At 48.0% G+C, this 13,972-nt stretch overlaps 1 protein-coding gene across 2 annotated transcripts in view; it reads left to right on the top strand.

Annotated features, from left to right (window-relative positions):
• DCLK1 (doublecortin-like kinase 1) overlaps positions 1–13,972 on the top strand; it is a 314,483-nt gene that overhangs the window by 294,153 nt on the left and 6,358 nt on the right. Inside the window, exons 15-16 of one of the 2 annotated variants that reach the window (XM_006874370.1) lie at positions 818–931; positions 5,876–5,949. In XM_006874370.1, the coding sequence (XP_006874432.1) occupies positions 818–931; positions 5,876–5,949 (188 nt within the window). The remainder of the gene's footprint in view (positions 1–817; positions 932–5,875; positions 5,950–13,972) is intronic. The other variant, XM_006874369.1, reaches the window with a different exon arrangement.

Here is a 13,972-nt window from a genome sequence, read left to right as displayed (position 1 = left end):
CAGAGTGGGGTGTGTGGAGACCACAGAACTGGGTGTACTTGTTGAAGCCGTGCTGGAGGAGAGCCCCTCTGTGGCACACCCGACTGTCTCCTTCCTGTCTCTGCCGTGTCTGGCACTGGTTCGCCTGGTCCCTGTGGGTCTTCTCCCTTGTTAGCATGCATTGTCTGCCTTCGAGAGTGGGTAGCCCGTTTCATGAAGTAGTGAGTGGAGACGCCAGAGATGGCCCAGTTTGTCGATGTGTTTTTAGCAAAGGAGACCTGACCAAGGTCCCAGCAGAGAGGGTGACAATGAACTCCAGGGTCTTCGCAAGAGATGCATGTAGACAGCCAGGATTTGCGAGCTCAGTGCTGGGAGGTTGTCTGGGACAATAGAATGGCCAACTGAGTGGTTGGCTGTGTTTGTGGGCTGTGTGGAGCCCACCGCTCTGAGGTTCTTTGGTGTTGGCTCTGGTTGATGAGCTTGAAACAAGGGGGAGAAGAAAAGATGTTTCCTTTTTTTTTTTTTTTTTCCAGATTAGCTTGTCCTTTGATATATGTTCCAAGAACCGTAATTGAAAATAGATTTTTATTAGAAACCCAAAACAGAAATAATTTTTTCATGTATCTAGGACTCAACCTCTGAGGGTCGTGGGACACTCCTGAGCAAATTAATTTGTGGACAAATATGGAAATTAACAATACTCGGGAGCCGTGTTTAACGAGACGATACGGCTTGATTTCTTTCTGACATCTCCAGAATTCTACCATCCTTGTCGGAGTAGAAGATTCCAGCTTCATTCTCCTTTTATCTGATTTTCTTTTCTTTCTTTTTATTCTAGGATGATGGCCTCCCAGAAAATGAGCATCAGCTGTCAGTAGCTGGGAAGATAAAGAAGCATTTCAATACAGGTCCCAAGCCAAACAGCACCACCGCTGGCGTCTCTGTCTTAGCAGTAAGCATCTAAAATACCCACCTATACGTTTGGGGGGCTCACTGTGTGTTTTTTTAAAAAGCAACCCGCCAAAGAGACAGGCGTTTCTCAGGAGACCCTTCCGGAGGCGGCAGACTTGGATCATTTCTTTAGACAGCTTGACCACTTAACAGGGACGAGGTGGTTTGGAGCGTCCATGTGTTTTTGCAGCTCATTTCCCTGGTAGTCACATCATTATCCCACAACCTCAGGGGGTCTTGCAGTATATATTAATTTCATGATTTTTTTTTTTAAAGACAGAAAAGCTCTCTGGCTTTTGCCAGTGTAAACACTTAAGCGTTGGGAAAGCAAGAGAGTCCAGGGGGTCTTTTTGCAGAATGCTGAAGGGAAGGGAAGCTGAGAGACATTAGTGAGAAAGCCTGGAACACCCCGTAGACAGCCACGCCCACCCTCCTGCACAGGGATTTTCATAATAGTGTCAGATTAGTTTGTTTGTTTTTTACAGCAAGACGTAAACAACAACAACAAAACACTTAGGAGACTCCCCCAGGTGAGAGGGTTGGTGGTGAGGTTGGCACAACATACAGAAGACCCTCAGACTAGACCCCAAAGAAAGCCATGATAGAGTAGAAAAGCCAACAGTACAATTTCCAGCAAAACCGAGTTGCCATGAACAAGACATCACCTCATCTTGCTTCTTTGAATTTCTGTTCTTAAAGTTTCATGTTTTGTTAACATTTGCCATTTTATTGATGTGGCCGCACTGGGTTTTACTTTTTATTGTGAATTGAGTGATAGTTTACATGGGAGAGCATCGGTTTTGCATGCAACCAGTTGTATTTAATTTCATTGCAATGATTACAGTCCCTTCCAGGCACCATCGATTAACAGTATTTGCCACTATTCCTTCTTCTTTTTTTTTTTTTTAATTTACACAAAAACACACAGGAATGATACATTCATTTAAACGAACAAAGGGCACATTCTGGAAGCCTGCCTCCTGGTCGCCAGCACCTAGTCCCTCTCTTTCCATGAGTCCGGAGCCCTCGGCTGCTCCCTCTCTCCGTGTCCTCACCTCTGCCTCCATCTCTGGTGTCGCTGTTTCTCTTGGGTGATGGTTTTGTTTTCCTTTCTGTCCTGCACATACAGACGTAGACTACAGAGTCTGAGAACAGCTCTGGGCAAAGATGGAATTGTGGCAGAACCCTAAGGAAGGCTTATGCTTACAGGCACCATATTCTCCTGTAAATCTCAGCCCCAGACTGATTGAGTCGTTAATCACCCCCTTCTCCCTACTCCGGGAGCCTGACACTTTTAGCAGAGTACCCACCTGTGAAAATCAGTTGGAATGCTGTTCTTTTCTGAACACAGACAATGTGGTGTTGGACACGAGGGAGGCTCTACATTACCTCACAGTCAGGAGTGGAAATGAATATCTAAGCCCTCCCATGGATGTTTTTATTTTCTTTCTTTTTAAGAAGAGCTGATATAGCCATAGATAAATAGCTGACATGGGAAATTCAGCTTTCCCGTTTCTCTCCAGACTTCCATCACTGGCACGTGGTACCCAGAGCCACGTTCCACCATGGCTTAAACGGTGTTGGGGAGTTAAGGGGTACAACGACAATGCCAAGTCAGAAGCTCACAGTTCGAGATGCCCTCAGTGCTGTGGGCATTTTGTGGGTCCACGTGTGTCTTCTCACCCTCTTTCTGTGAAACCTGCTGCCCTCACCTTCTGTAGACCATCTGTGTGATACCCACTCAGCTTTCTGAAAGCACCAGAGGCGTGATGGTCTCAGCTGAGAAGAGGACCAAAGATTTTTGTGGTTTCCTTCTAGAATGGACAGCCAGCATGCTTGTCCCAGAGAGAGAGGGGTTGCATTTCTTTTCCTGGTCCCGGGTGACAGTTGGCATGTTGTTTCTCACCTCCCCACCCCCCTGCCCTGGTCTTTTATTGTATTTTAGTCTCTGGTTGGACTTACCGTGGCTGCTCAGTACTAGCAGGCTCATAGATTCTGGGAGTCTCCTAAGGCGAGAACTTCAGTACAGTTTTCCAGCTAAGGGACAACATGGATCTGAAGGGAAATTTGATTTCAATCCAACCTGGGCTGATTCTGGAAGTGAATCCATGTGACTCTAGTAAAACTCCATCTTTTTATAGCTAGTATCTGAAAATCAAAGAACCATGGCCATGACCCGCCCCCAAATGTCCTGAGTAATGCAGTTTAAGATCAGCTCCCTTCCTCGCATACTGCCTACAGCGAGCTTCTGTTTCTAAATTGTAAAGTGTGATGCCAACTCACTCAGCTCCCGCCCCTCCGTGGGAGAAAGGAGGTCAACTGCTCCTGGAAAGGTTGATAGTCTGGGAAACCCCAAGGAGCAACTTTACTCTGTCCTATAGGGTCACTGAGAGTCCTAATCGACTCGACTGCCTTGAGTTATGTTAGGTTACCCATGACAAAGTTTTAAAACTACAGATCTCCACTAATTAGCAAGCTGATTGGCTGTTACCGGGCTAACCATATCTCTAAAGAACAATTCAGATGTTAGCTGCTAACGTTCCTGTTTGAGACAAGAGGCAGAGCAACGCTGTTAAATCCACCCCATTACGCTCTGCTCATCCTCCATGCAAACCTGTCTCAGATTGGCCAGGTGACTCAGTCTACCTTTGTCACGACTTTCAGGGGGCCACTGGATAAGGCTCCGTGGACAAAAACAAACCTGTTTCATTCTTCAGGTGCAAGGGTTGCATCTCAGGAACAATCCCAAGAAAAGAATCCAGCCATGAGACCACACTCCAAACAGAAGTGAAGCCACACTGCGGAGCTCCATGAGGCAGGGTGTATGGGGAGGCCTGCGGGATGCACAAAATAGTCAATAAATGATAGTCGATATCAAGAGAGGGTTCCAAAAAGCTCATGGAAAATGAGATCAAAACGTAGTGGAAGTTTTCCAGGCACTTTCTGAAGTCCCACTGTGTGTCTATAAATATAGATCTGTGGCCCTGGTGGTACAGTGGTTAAAGCAGTCCATTGCTTAACAAAAGGTCGGCAGTTTGAACCCTTCAGCTGCTGGGGGTGGGGGTGGGGTGCAAGATGAGACTTCTGCTTGGAAACCCCATGGGGCAGTTCTCTGTCCTCCAGTGTGTCCGCGGGCTTGGTTTTGGTTTGTGTATGTAAAAAAGTGTGAGGAGATGAGTAATTAAATGACTAGTCCTCAGGTCACCCTGCACTTGCCCTGATGTAGAGAGGAAATGCTTATAAGGACTTGGCGGCACTCCTTCTTGGAGCCGTAAAGGAAGGGACAGACTGCTCCAATGTAGCTGAGTACGCGAACGCAGTTTAACGTCTTCTCCTGGTTCTGAACTGTAAGCATTTTGAGTTCTTGATGTCAGGTTATCCTTCTCGGTTTCACTCCTTCTGCATTCCGGGACCAGAGAAAGGGCAGGTGGTCACTTCGTAGGAAGGACACAAGCATGATTATCAGCTGGAGGCCTTTGAAAGGCCACCCAGGGCTGTCCCTATAGCTGCGACCTTCTGCCTCTCAGAAAGACCTCATTGCCCACACCCTCCCTACCTTTTCCAATCGTTAAGGGCTTAAAAAAAAATTCATACAGGGGAACAGAGAAAAGGAAACAAAAGGTTATTTCAACTTATAAACATAAAATGGAATGAGAAGGAGAGGTTATTAGATTCATTAAGGGTGTTAGATCCGACTTCCTCCCTCACATAATAATAATAATAATATTTTAACCGATAACTTCCCTATTGCTTTCAAAAGCTCTTCTTTTACATCTGTCTCTTGCAAATGGATCAAGCCTGCAAAAACCAGAAAAGGAGGCTTAGTCTTTGGAGCGCTTTGCTGGGTCTGAGCCCACTGTAAGTGCAATATGATGCTTGGCCTGTAGGTGGCAGGAGAGAACTAGTTACTAAGTGCCTCTCCTCTGGGTGGAAGGAAGTCTATCTCCTAAATGTATTTGGAGGCTTTGGGGGCCTTTTCCTAGATAAAAAGCAATGTACTTTAAAAAAGAAAGAAAGATTAAAATCTCACATTGCTATTCCATGAACACTGGCTGAGTCGAGTTTATAATCACCCAATTCTCCAAGCAGTTCTTAGTCTAAATGCCTCATTTCCTGGCATGCTTTTGAGATGTCTTTGAATGCAGAAGCTCCATGCTTGGAGGCAGCGGGAAAATCCTTCCAAGGAAAAAGGTGTGCGCTCAGGATTTGGGACTGAATCTTTTACTCCCAGGGAGCTGAGGGCTAACATCTTATTTTAGGATGAGCAGCTTTTTGAGAGTCTCCCGGTCTCCTTTTCTTTGTGTTAATCATAAGCACTTGACTCCTTTTTTGATCGTGAGGGGAGATTTTTAAATTTTTATTTTATTTTTCCATATTTTCACAGAGAAAATGTACTGACTGTTTTATACTGGTCTCTTTAGTTCAAAAGTGCAGTTACGACGATTCACCGTTAAGCTAGCCCTGCTTTTGAAGATTAACTCTTAAAGCAATTCAAATGGCTGTGATTTATGGGATTTCCCATCCTGATCCTTTTCATCTGCTATTTCCTTCAAATTTGAGCCTTATGGGGTATGATTTCGGGGTGGGGGACTCCAGTCTGCTTTCTCTTAGGTGGGGCTAAGTCCGAAACCAGTACCGGATGAAAGCATTTTCCATTCTGTGGTACAGGAAGAGGTGTTTACTGCTTTCGAAATTGAGAGCTCATGATTAAGTGGGCCTCCAAAAGCTTGCTTGACAAACTAGGTCTCTTCTAGCAAACGGCCCTCTGGGATATTCGCGAGGGATCCGAGTCTTCCTGAACCGTGGTGGTAACCCTCTCTGTAACCCATCCCCAGAGTCGATCAATAACAGCTTTGGTGGGACCTAATCGACGTAATCAATGTGGACGTCGTAATGGTTAGCTCAATGTGGACCCACTGAGTTGCCCCCATTTCTCTCTGCTCAGCTGGACCACGGGTTTACCATCAAGAGATCAGGGTCTTTGGACTACTACCAACAACCAGGAATGTATTGGATCAGGTATGAGATGGCGGAGCGCAGCTCAGTGTTTCCATGGTAACGTGCTGACAGCTTCCATTAACCAGTGCCTTCAGTAGACAAACATGCTTCCGACTTGTTACCTAGCCCATATGCTGCTTTGTTGGTTTCATTTGGATCTGGATTGAGATGCCACGCCCCCATTCCTCTCCTCCCTCCCGGTCCTGCCATTCATTCACACTGACATCCGCTGGCTTCTGATCCATTGTACATATTCAGCGTCAGTTCTCCTGCTTAAAAGGACAGTATATTTAGCACGCACGCCCGGCGTGACTCATTAAAGCCATGATTTCTGTCTCCTCCGGCCCCTCCACAAAGGGAGGGGCTTTTCCATAGACATATATACTGTCATTTTAAAACTACCAGACCTAAGCGTGACCCTGTTAGATGGATGAGGCATTGGCCACTTTGGGAGTAACCTCTCCTGCAAGTACGATGAACGATAGAATGCCTTGTGCGTGTGGGTAAGCTTGTGTGTTCCAACCCGCCTCCACCTTTCCGTTTTCATTTTGTTTTAGTTTTGACTGTCTCCTCCCCACCCTTGCTCCCTGGAAAACCCTCTATGTACCAGCTACTGCATGAGTTTACTTTTCAATATTTTGTAACTGGTGGGTTAGCTGACTTGTGTGCTCGAGCAAAGGGGACTTGGGGAGGTATTGATTTTTCTTGCTTTCTTTCTTCAACTGGGTGAAGAATCCTATCCAATATTGTTCTCTGTTCTAATCACTGGCCTCCAAGGGACAGTGTCTGGACCCATTTAAGGTGACTGCAAACACAGCGTTTTGATGGTTTGACAAATGAATTCTGCACAGCCCTCTGGAGTTTTCTCTTTCTCCATCTTAATGTTTCTAAATGATGGGCAGATGAAGGCCCAGGTCTCGGTGTGCTTCCCCCAGATGACTGGAGCCTTGGACTCTGCCTACAGTGATGCAGTGATTGTTTCATGAATTTAACTGCAACGGTTTTACAGACAGACAGACCTCAGCGATACTGCAGGTTGGGCTTCATGGAAGTGACTATCGTAATAAAGCGGGTCACACGGATTGTTTCCTTTACCAGCACTGGTAAAAGTTACGCCGACACCAGGTTCAGCTATGAACAGTGCAGTGACAGGGTGGAAATCCTGGAAGTGTTGTTAGAATGACCAGCACAGTGCACAGACACACGCAGTGAGCACATGCCACTGGGAAAATGGCCTTGATAGATTTGCTCAAAGCAAGGTGGCCACAAACCTTCTATTTAGATATAGAAAAAGCAATATCAATAAAGCTCAGTAAATTGAGGCTCAGGAAAGCATTTCTACATATATGTATAATTGTTGTTGTTGTTAAGTGCCGTCGAGTCGGTTCCGACCCATAGCGACCCTGTATAGGGTTTCCAAAGAGCAGCTGGTGAGCTTGAACCACTGACCTTGCAGCTCAAACGACTTTACAGTCTGACACATTAGCCCACAGTGCCACACCAGGACTCCACATCACAACAAGTCTGTGGGAAACTGCCATCATCTTTTAATTTCATGTTTCCACGGACTTTTTGAAGACCCCTTGTATATGCATATATACACATAAATACATGTATATGTATATACAAGGGGTCTTCAAAAAGTCCATGGAAACATTGAATTAAAAGATGATGGCACTTTCCCACAGACTTGTTGAAGCCCCTTGGTACACACAGAGAGATGGGAGTTGGAATCAACTCGACAGCAAAATGGATTTGGGACGGGGGCATCCATGCAGCCATCATATGTGTGCATGTACGTAGCACTAGTTGCCAGATGTTACCCTAACTTTTTGTCTATAGTTAGCCACTCAAAGGCAAGGATGTCATTAAACACTAAAGGCTCACCATGGCAACCTTTCCACCAACACTGAGCCAGTGGCAAGCCTCAAATCTGTTTTAAGCCATAAAGAAATAGCCCCCCTTCTGTGTTTAAACACTTAAAGTCAGATTCACATAGAACAGGCTGTTGGACCCTCCAGATACAACAGGTACTGTAGCCGCTGCACAATCACCTTCTCTCCTCCCACTCAGTTCACTTTAGGGTTGTCAGGTGCTGGGAGTCGGCTCCCACCCATAGCAACCCCATTATTGTAGAGAGAACTGTATTTTACTTGACCTCCTTTTCTTTGGAGAAAGGTCTCCCTTGGTGTAGAAAACGATCCGCCCAGCTTTGGTTGTTTACTTTAGAATAAGGGACATTCAGGACTCCTGAGGTGGCACTGTGGAACAGGCACTGCAAGGTCAGTGGTTCAAACCCACCAGCTGCTCCTTGGAAACCTTGCACAGGGTCTCTGAGAGTCAGAACCAACTCCAAGGCGCCTAACAACAACAAGGTACGTTCAGGGAGTGCATACATCATGCGATCTCAGATGCACGTGGATGTTTGCACATTGGCTGCGCCCCTGTGCACACGGTACCCCCAGAGCAGACACCCAGAAGCCTCGGCAGCCCAGGAGCCCCCCGCTCTGTGCACACTGACTAGCTACACCTGGTCTTGTGTTGTTGGGCACACCAAATCACAGCCCACTTTGCTACCTTCTTTTAGCCCCAAAATGATTGTCTGTCAACTATACTCATATACCTCTGCTGAACATATATTAGTAAAACTGAACCACATTAAAAATAGGCACCAAATACCTCTAATGACAGTTTTGAGCATTTGCATAACAAACATTACATATATAACTCCATCTAATCACCCCACGCTGTCAGAAAAGACAAACCAATAGGAATTAGAAAATGTGCCGATTGAGGACTAGGGGAAACCATCAAGCACCAATGATGTGTGGAGCCAAGTATTTTGTTTTTAACCCTTTGAGAATCCCACCAGCCAACACTTTCTTGACAAATGGACAGCAGCAGATGGGAAATCAACATCAGATAATCCGCTCCATTTCCAACTGGGGGCAGAGTAACAAAGCTCACTGCCTACACTGTGCTGGTGAAGCTAAGTGGGAGAAGACAATGCTCAAAACCGCTCCGTGTATGTGCTCAATTAGGAAGTTTTATCACGCCATTTAGCCCCAGAACGACCACACTCTCCTCGCGGATGGCAGATGCTGGCTTTTTATCTCCATGGAAGTGGGCACATTTGTCTGAGTGCTGGCAGCCAAGTTTCTAACATAAACCACCGTTATGGGCATGCGGCCCCATTGCTGTGATTACAAGGGCTCCAGGCTGCTCTAGGCACTGGGACCTGAATGGGCAGACCTAGTGTGAAAAACCATCCCCTGGGGGCACCCAGAATTGGAGTGTCCCTCATACATGCTTTAGGGTGGTTGTAGATGAAAGGGGCTCTGCTGGTGCGCTGGGTCAAGCACTTGATGGCTAACTGGAAGGTGGGGAGTTTGAACCCATCAGCAGCTCCGAGGGAGGAAGATGAGGCGTCTGCTTCTGTAACAATGAGAGCCTTGGGAAGCCCAGTTCTGCTCTACCCTATGGGGTCACTTGTGATGGCAGTGGGTTTGGTTTGCTTTGGTGTGATGCGGTTTCACACTTGGCTACTTGATGACAAGTGGACAGTTCAAATCCCCAGCCACTCCACAGGAGAAAGATGAGGCCTTCTGCTCCTGTAGAAGTTGGCAGCCTGGGACATCCTGCGGAGAGTTGTATTCTGCCCTCAGGATTGCTGTGAGTTGGGCTGACTCAGTGGTACTGGGCTTGGGTTTGGGGGACACACAGATGGGATCTAGTTCCTTTTTCTCACCTGCCTCTTAACAGAGTTGGAGGAGCGGCATCCTCTATTTAGCTCTTCCTGCTCTCCTCACCCTAAGTCCAGGGGAGATACTGCCCCAGATAGATGCTCACTGGGCCGTTCCATACTCACTGCACAGTGACCGGAAGGCACAGACAAACCCACCCGCTGCCATGAAGTCAATGCAAGCTCCCAGAGACCCCACAGGACACATGGAACTGCCCCTGAGGGGTGCTGCTGAGTGGCTGCTAGGTTGGAATAGCTGACCTTGCAGTTAGTGGCCCAGTGCCTAACCCACAGTGCCACCAGGGTTCCTAACAGGTACACACCAGCGCGTTTCTTGCCGGAGGAGCCCTGCTGGTACAAGGGTTAAGGGTTGGCGGTTTGAATCCACGCAGCTACTCTGTGGGAGAAGGATGAGGCTGTCTGCTCCCATAAAGACAGTACCTGGGAATCCCGATGAGGCCGTTCCGCTTGGCCACACGGTGGGTCCCTGATGAGTCAGAATCAACAGCATTGAGCACAGCAATGTCGTCTGAAAGTCGCCTTTCTCAGGAGGGGGGACCCCGACACGTGAAGGAGGAGCCTCGTGCCTCCAGCAGGCAGAACTGGACAACGGCCAGCCCGGTGGTCCCATGAAGACAACAAGACAAGGCCTCAGGAGAGCGGAAGAAGAGAGAAGACAGGGTTCCTGAGACCCAGCGTGAGAGAGGAGGCATGCAAGGTTGTGGGGCGCTGGTGAGGCTGGGGGTCTGCTCAGTGCACCCATCAGCTCACGTTTTAAGCCTGGACAGAAGCCCAGCTTGGGGTGAGAAGGACTCTGTGACCGTGGCCAGCACCACACGGCTCGGCTCCAGGCAGGGTGTGTTCTTGCACGGTGCCTGGGGGCCGGCAGGGCTGAAGTAGACAAACCCTAGCTCTCTCTAGGCTTCCCCTGGACCAGAGAGCTGGGGGGCTTAGAAAAGGAAATGGTTTAAACTTCAGAATCTGCCAAACTCAGGAAAGTAAGAGGGCTGATTTTGCAGCCGTGCCTGGGTACCAAGGACTGAGTTATAAGACCCAACAGTGAACTGCCTGCCCCACAGGGTTTCCAGTGCTGGAAACTTTAAGGGAGGACATACCTACCTTTCTCCTAGGAAGTGGCTGATGGGTTTGAACCACCACCCTTTAGGTTAGCAGCTGAGTGCTTAACCACGGAACCAACAGGGCTCCTTGTTGTTGTGAAGTGCTGTTGAGTGGGTTCCGACTCATAGCAACCCTTTTTAGGGTTTCCCAGGAGCGACTGGTGAGTTAGAACCGCTGACTTTGCAGTCCAATGCTTATCCTACAGTGCATCACCAGGTCTCCAAGGGTTCCTTAGACAAAACAGAAAGCCAAGCTCACTGCCCTTGAGTCTGTCCTCCAACCCATAGTGACCCTGTGTAGGGTCCCGGAGGCTAAGTCTTTATAGGAGCTGTTGTTGTTGTTGTTACGTGCCATCGAGTCGGTTCCGACCCATAGTGACCCTGTACAGGGTTTCCGAGGCTGTAAATCTTTACGGAAGCAGAAAGCCTCATCTTTCTCCCACAGAGCCGCTGGTAGTTTCGAACTGCTGATCTTGCAGTTCACAGCCCAATTCTTAACCACTATGCTACCAGAGCTCATTATAGGAGTAGATGACCTCATATTTCTCCTGAGAAGTGGCTGGTGGGCTTGAACCACCAACCAGGTGGTTATCAGCCCAGTACCTAACCCACAGCTGCTAACCAGGGCTCCTGTTTTTTACCTTAGATGGACAGAATCAAATTAAACTTGTTAGACTTCAAGTCAGTTACAGCTCGTAGTTTTCAAGGCTGAAACGCCTCACAGAAGCAATGGCCACGTCTTTCTCCCTTGGAACAGTGGGTGGGGTCCATGAGCCATGCAGCTCTTTAACCCTGGGCCCCAGGACTTTGTGGGTGTTAGGGTTAGCAGTTAAGCCCTCGAGGGGTTTGAACCCACCATCCGCTCCGAGTGAGAAAGACTTGGTAGTTAGTCTGCTTCTGTAAAGATGACAGCCTAGGAAACTGTATGGGGCCATTATGGTCTGTCCTATAGGGTGCCCGTGAGTCAGAATGGGATTGGCAGCTCTGAACAACAACAGCAATCAGAAAACCAGAAACTGGAGGTTCGAGTGCACCAGAGGAACTTCAGAAGAAAGGTCTGGCAATCCACTTCTGAAACGTTAGCCATGGAAAACCCTGTGGAGCACACACAGGGTGGCCGCGAGTCTCAGGGGACTTGATGGAACTGGTCTTTTAATGGTGGTTGTTAGGTGCTACCGAGTCGGCTCTGACTCACAGCAACCTGACGCACAGCAGAACGAAACTCTGCCCGGTCCTGTACCACCCGCACAATTGCTGCTGCCACTGTGTCAGTCCATCTCACTAGGGGTCTCCTTTTCCAATGACCCCCTCACCTTTCCAAGCATGATGTCCTTCTCCAGGGACTGGTCCCTTCTGACAACATTCCAGAGCATGAGAGATGATGTTTCACCATCCTCCTTCTAAGGCGCATTCTATGATAAGTCGGTTCCGACTCATAGTGATCCTGTGTAGGGTTTCCGAGAGTGGCTGGTGGATTTGAACTATTGACCTTGCAGAGTTACCAGCCTTGTGCTGCTCCTACGGTGCCACATCCTGGGACTAGAGCAGAGGAAATATGTGAACTTTGTCCTCTGGAGTCAGAAGATCACTCCCACCAAGTGGCTGTGAGAAATCTACTGCAGATCAGACCGACCCGGGCTTCTATTAAAGAGCCACGTCAGCTGGACACGTGTGTGTAAGGATCGGCGGAAAGCATGGGCCAGCTCTGAGTCAACCTACAGCATCATTCCTACCAACCCTTTAAATTGGAGACATTCTATATCACATACGTTGATACTCTGGGGTTCCTAGCAAGACGGCAAAAGGGTATTAGAGCAAAACAAACCAAGGTACAAAAGTAAGACAGTAGACCACATACAAGGAGACAAAGGAAGAAAGAAACCCGTTGCTGTGGCTTCTGACTCGTAGCACCTAGCCTAGAGTAGACGGGTCCCATGGGAGCAGCCTGCCGCATCATTCTTCAGCTGAGCGTCTGTGGGAGCCCAGTGCTTACCCAGTGTGCCACCAGGGCTCCTTAAATACATTGAGGAGTGTGGGCCTTTCCCTCCATCCGTCAGGAGACCTGTTTGCATAGTGAGGGGGCATGCTTGCCTGCTAACCAAAAGGTTAGTGGTTTGTGCCCACCAGTCTGTTTCCACAAAGATTGTTGTATTTAAATGTCATTGAATCGGTTCCAACTCAAAGCCACCCTGTATAGGGCTTCCAAGGAGCAGCTGGTGGGCTTGAACTGCCAACCTTTCGGTTATCGGTCCAGTGCTGATCCTACAGCCTTGGAAACCCTATGAGACAGGTCTGTGCTACTCTATAAGATAGCTGTGAGGCAGAATGCTCTAGTTTTTGGTTTGGTCAATTTAATTGTATGAGCAAGTGAAACATTACTAAAATTGGCCAGCCAGTGGTCACTCAGCCCCTCCAGAGTAAGGGAAGGGGTTCTGAGAACAGTGCTGGTATGTGCTCCTAGGTGGAATGAACAGGTATGCATGCACTAAAACACAGTGATGTTCCATCATTTGTGAAGAAACGAACGTGGGTGTTCGCTAGCGATAAGTTGACAGAAGCAAAAAGGCTCAAAACCGGAGTGCATTCGTGTGACTCTGAAAAGTGCGCTTCCTTAAAGCCAGTTGTTTCTGCCTTATCAGGAAACCTTGTCTCCCAGCTCAGAAGAGGGGAGTTATGCACAGCTGTTGTTCAGCCAGAGCGGAAACGCCCAGGCCTTGTGTCTGCTGAGACAGAACAGCTTGTTTGAGCAGAGTGTTGGTCACATTAAACACGTCCAGGGAATTTCACAGGTGGGGGTCTCCCTGGGCATGGACTTGCAGCTCAAGCTGTGGACAGAGCATTAGGGCTGACCATGCTTAGAGAGAGGAGCCCTGGAGGTTTAGTGGTTAAAGCACTTGGCTGCTAACAAAAAACTTGGTGGTTTGAACTACCAACCACTCTGTGGGAGAAAGATGGGGCTATCTGCTCCCTTTAATATTTACAGCCTAGGAAGTCCTGGTGTGGCACTGTAGGATAAACACTCGACCACGAGGTCAGTTTGAACAAGGTCAGTGGTTCAAACTCACCAGCTGCTCCTTGGAAACCCTATACAAGGTCGCTATGGGTTGGAACCAATTTGATGGCACTTGACAACTTCTACTATGTGGCACAGTGAATGGATGATATATGAGTATATATGAGTATA

This window comes from Chrysochloris asiatica, unplaced genomic scaffold (genome assembly GCF_000296735.1).
Source record: "Chrysochloris asiatica unplaced genomic scaffold, ChrAsi1.0 scaffold00272, whole genome shotgun sequence".
Lineage (NCBI taxonomy): Eukaryota > Metazoa > Chordata > Mammalia > Afrosoricida > Chrysochloridae > Chrysochloris > Chrysochloris asiatica.
This window is presented reverse-complemented; position numbering and strand designations above follow the sequence as displayed.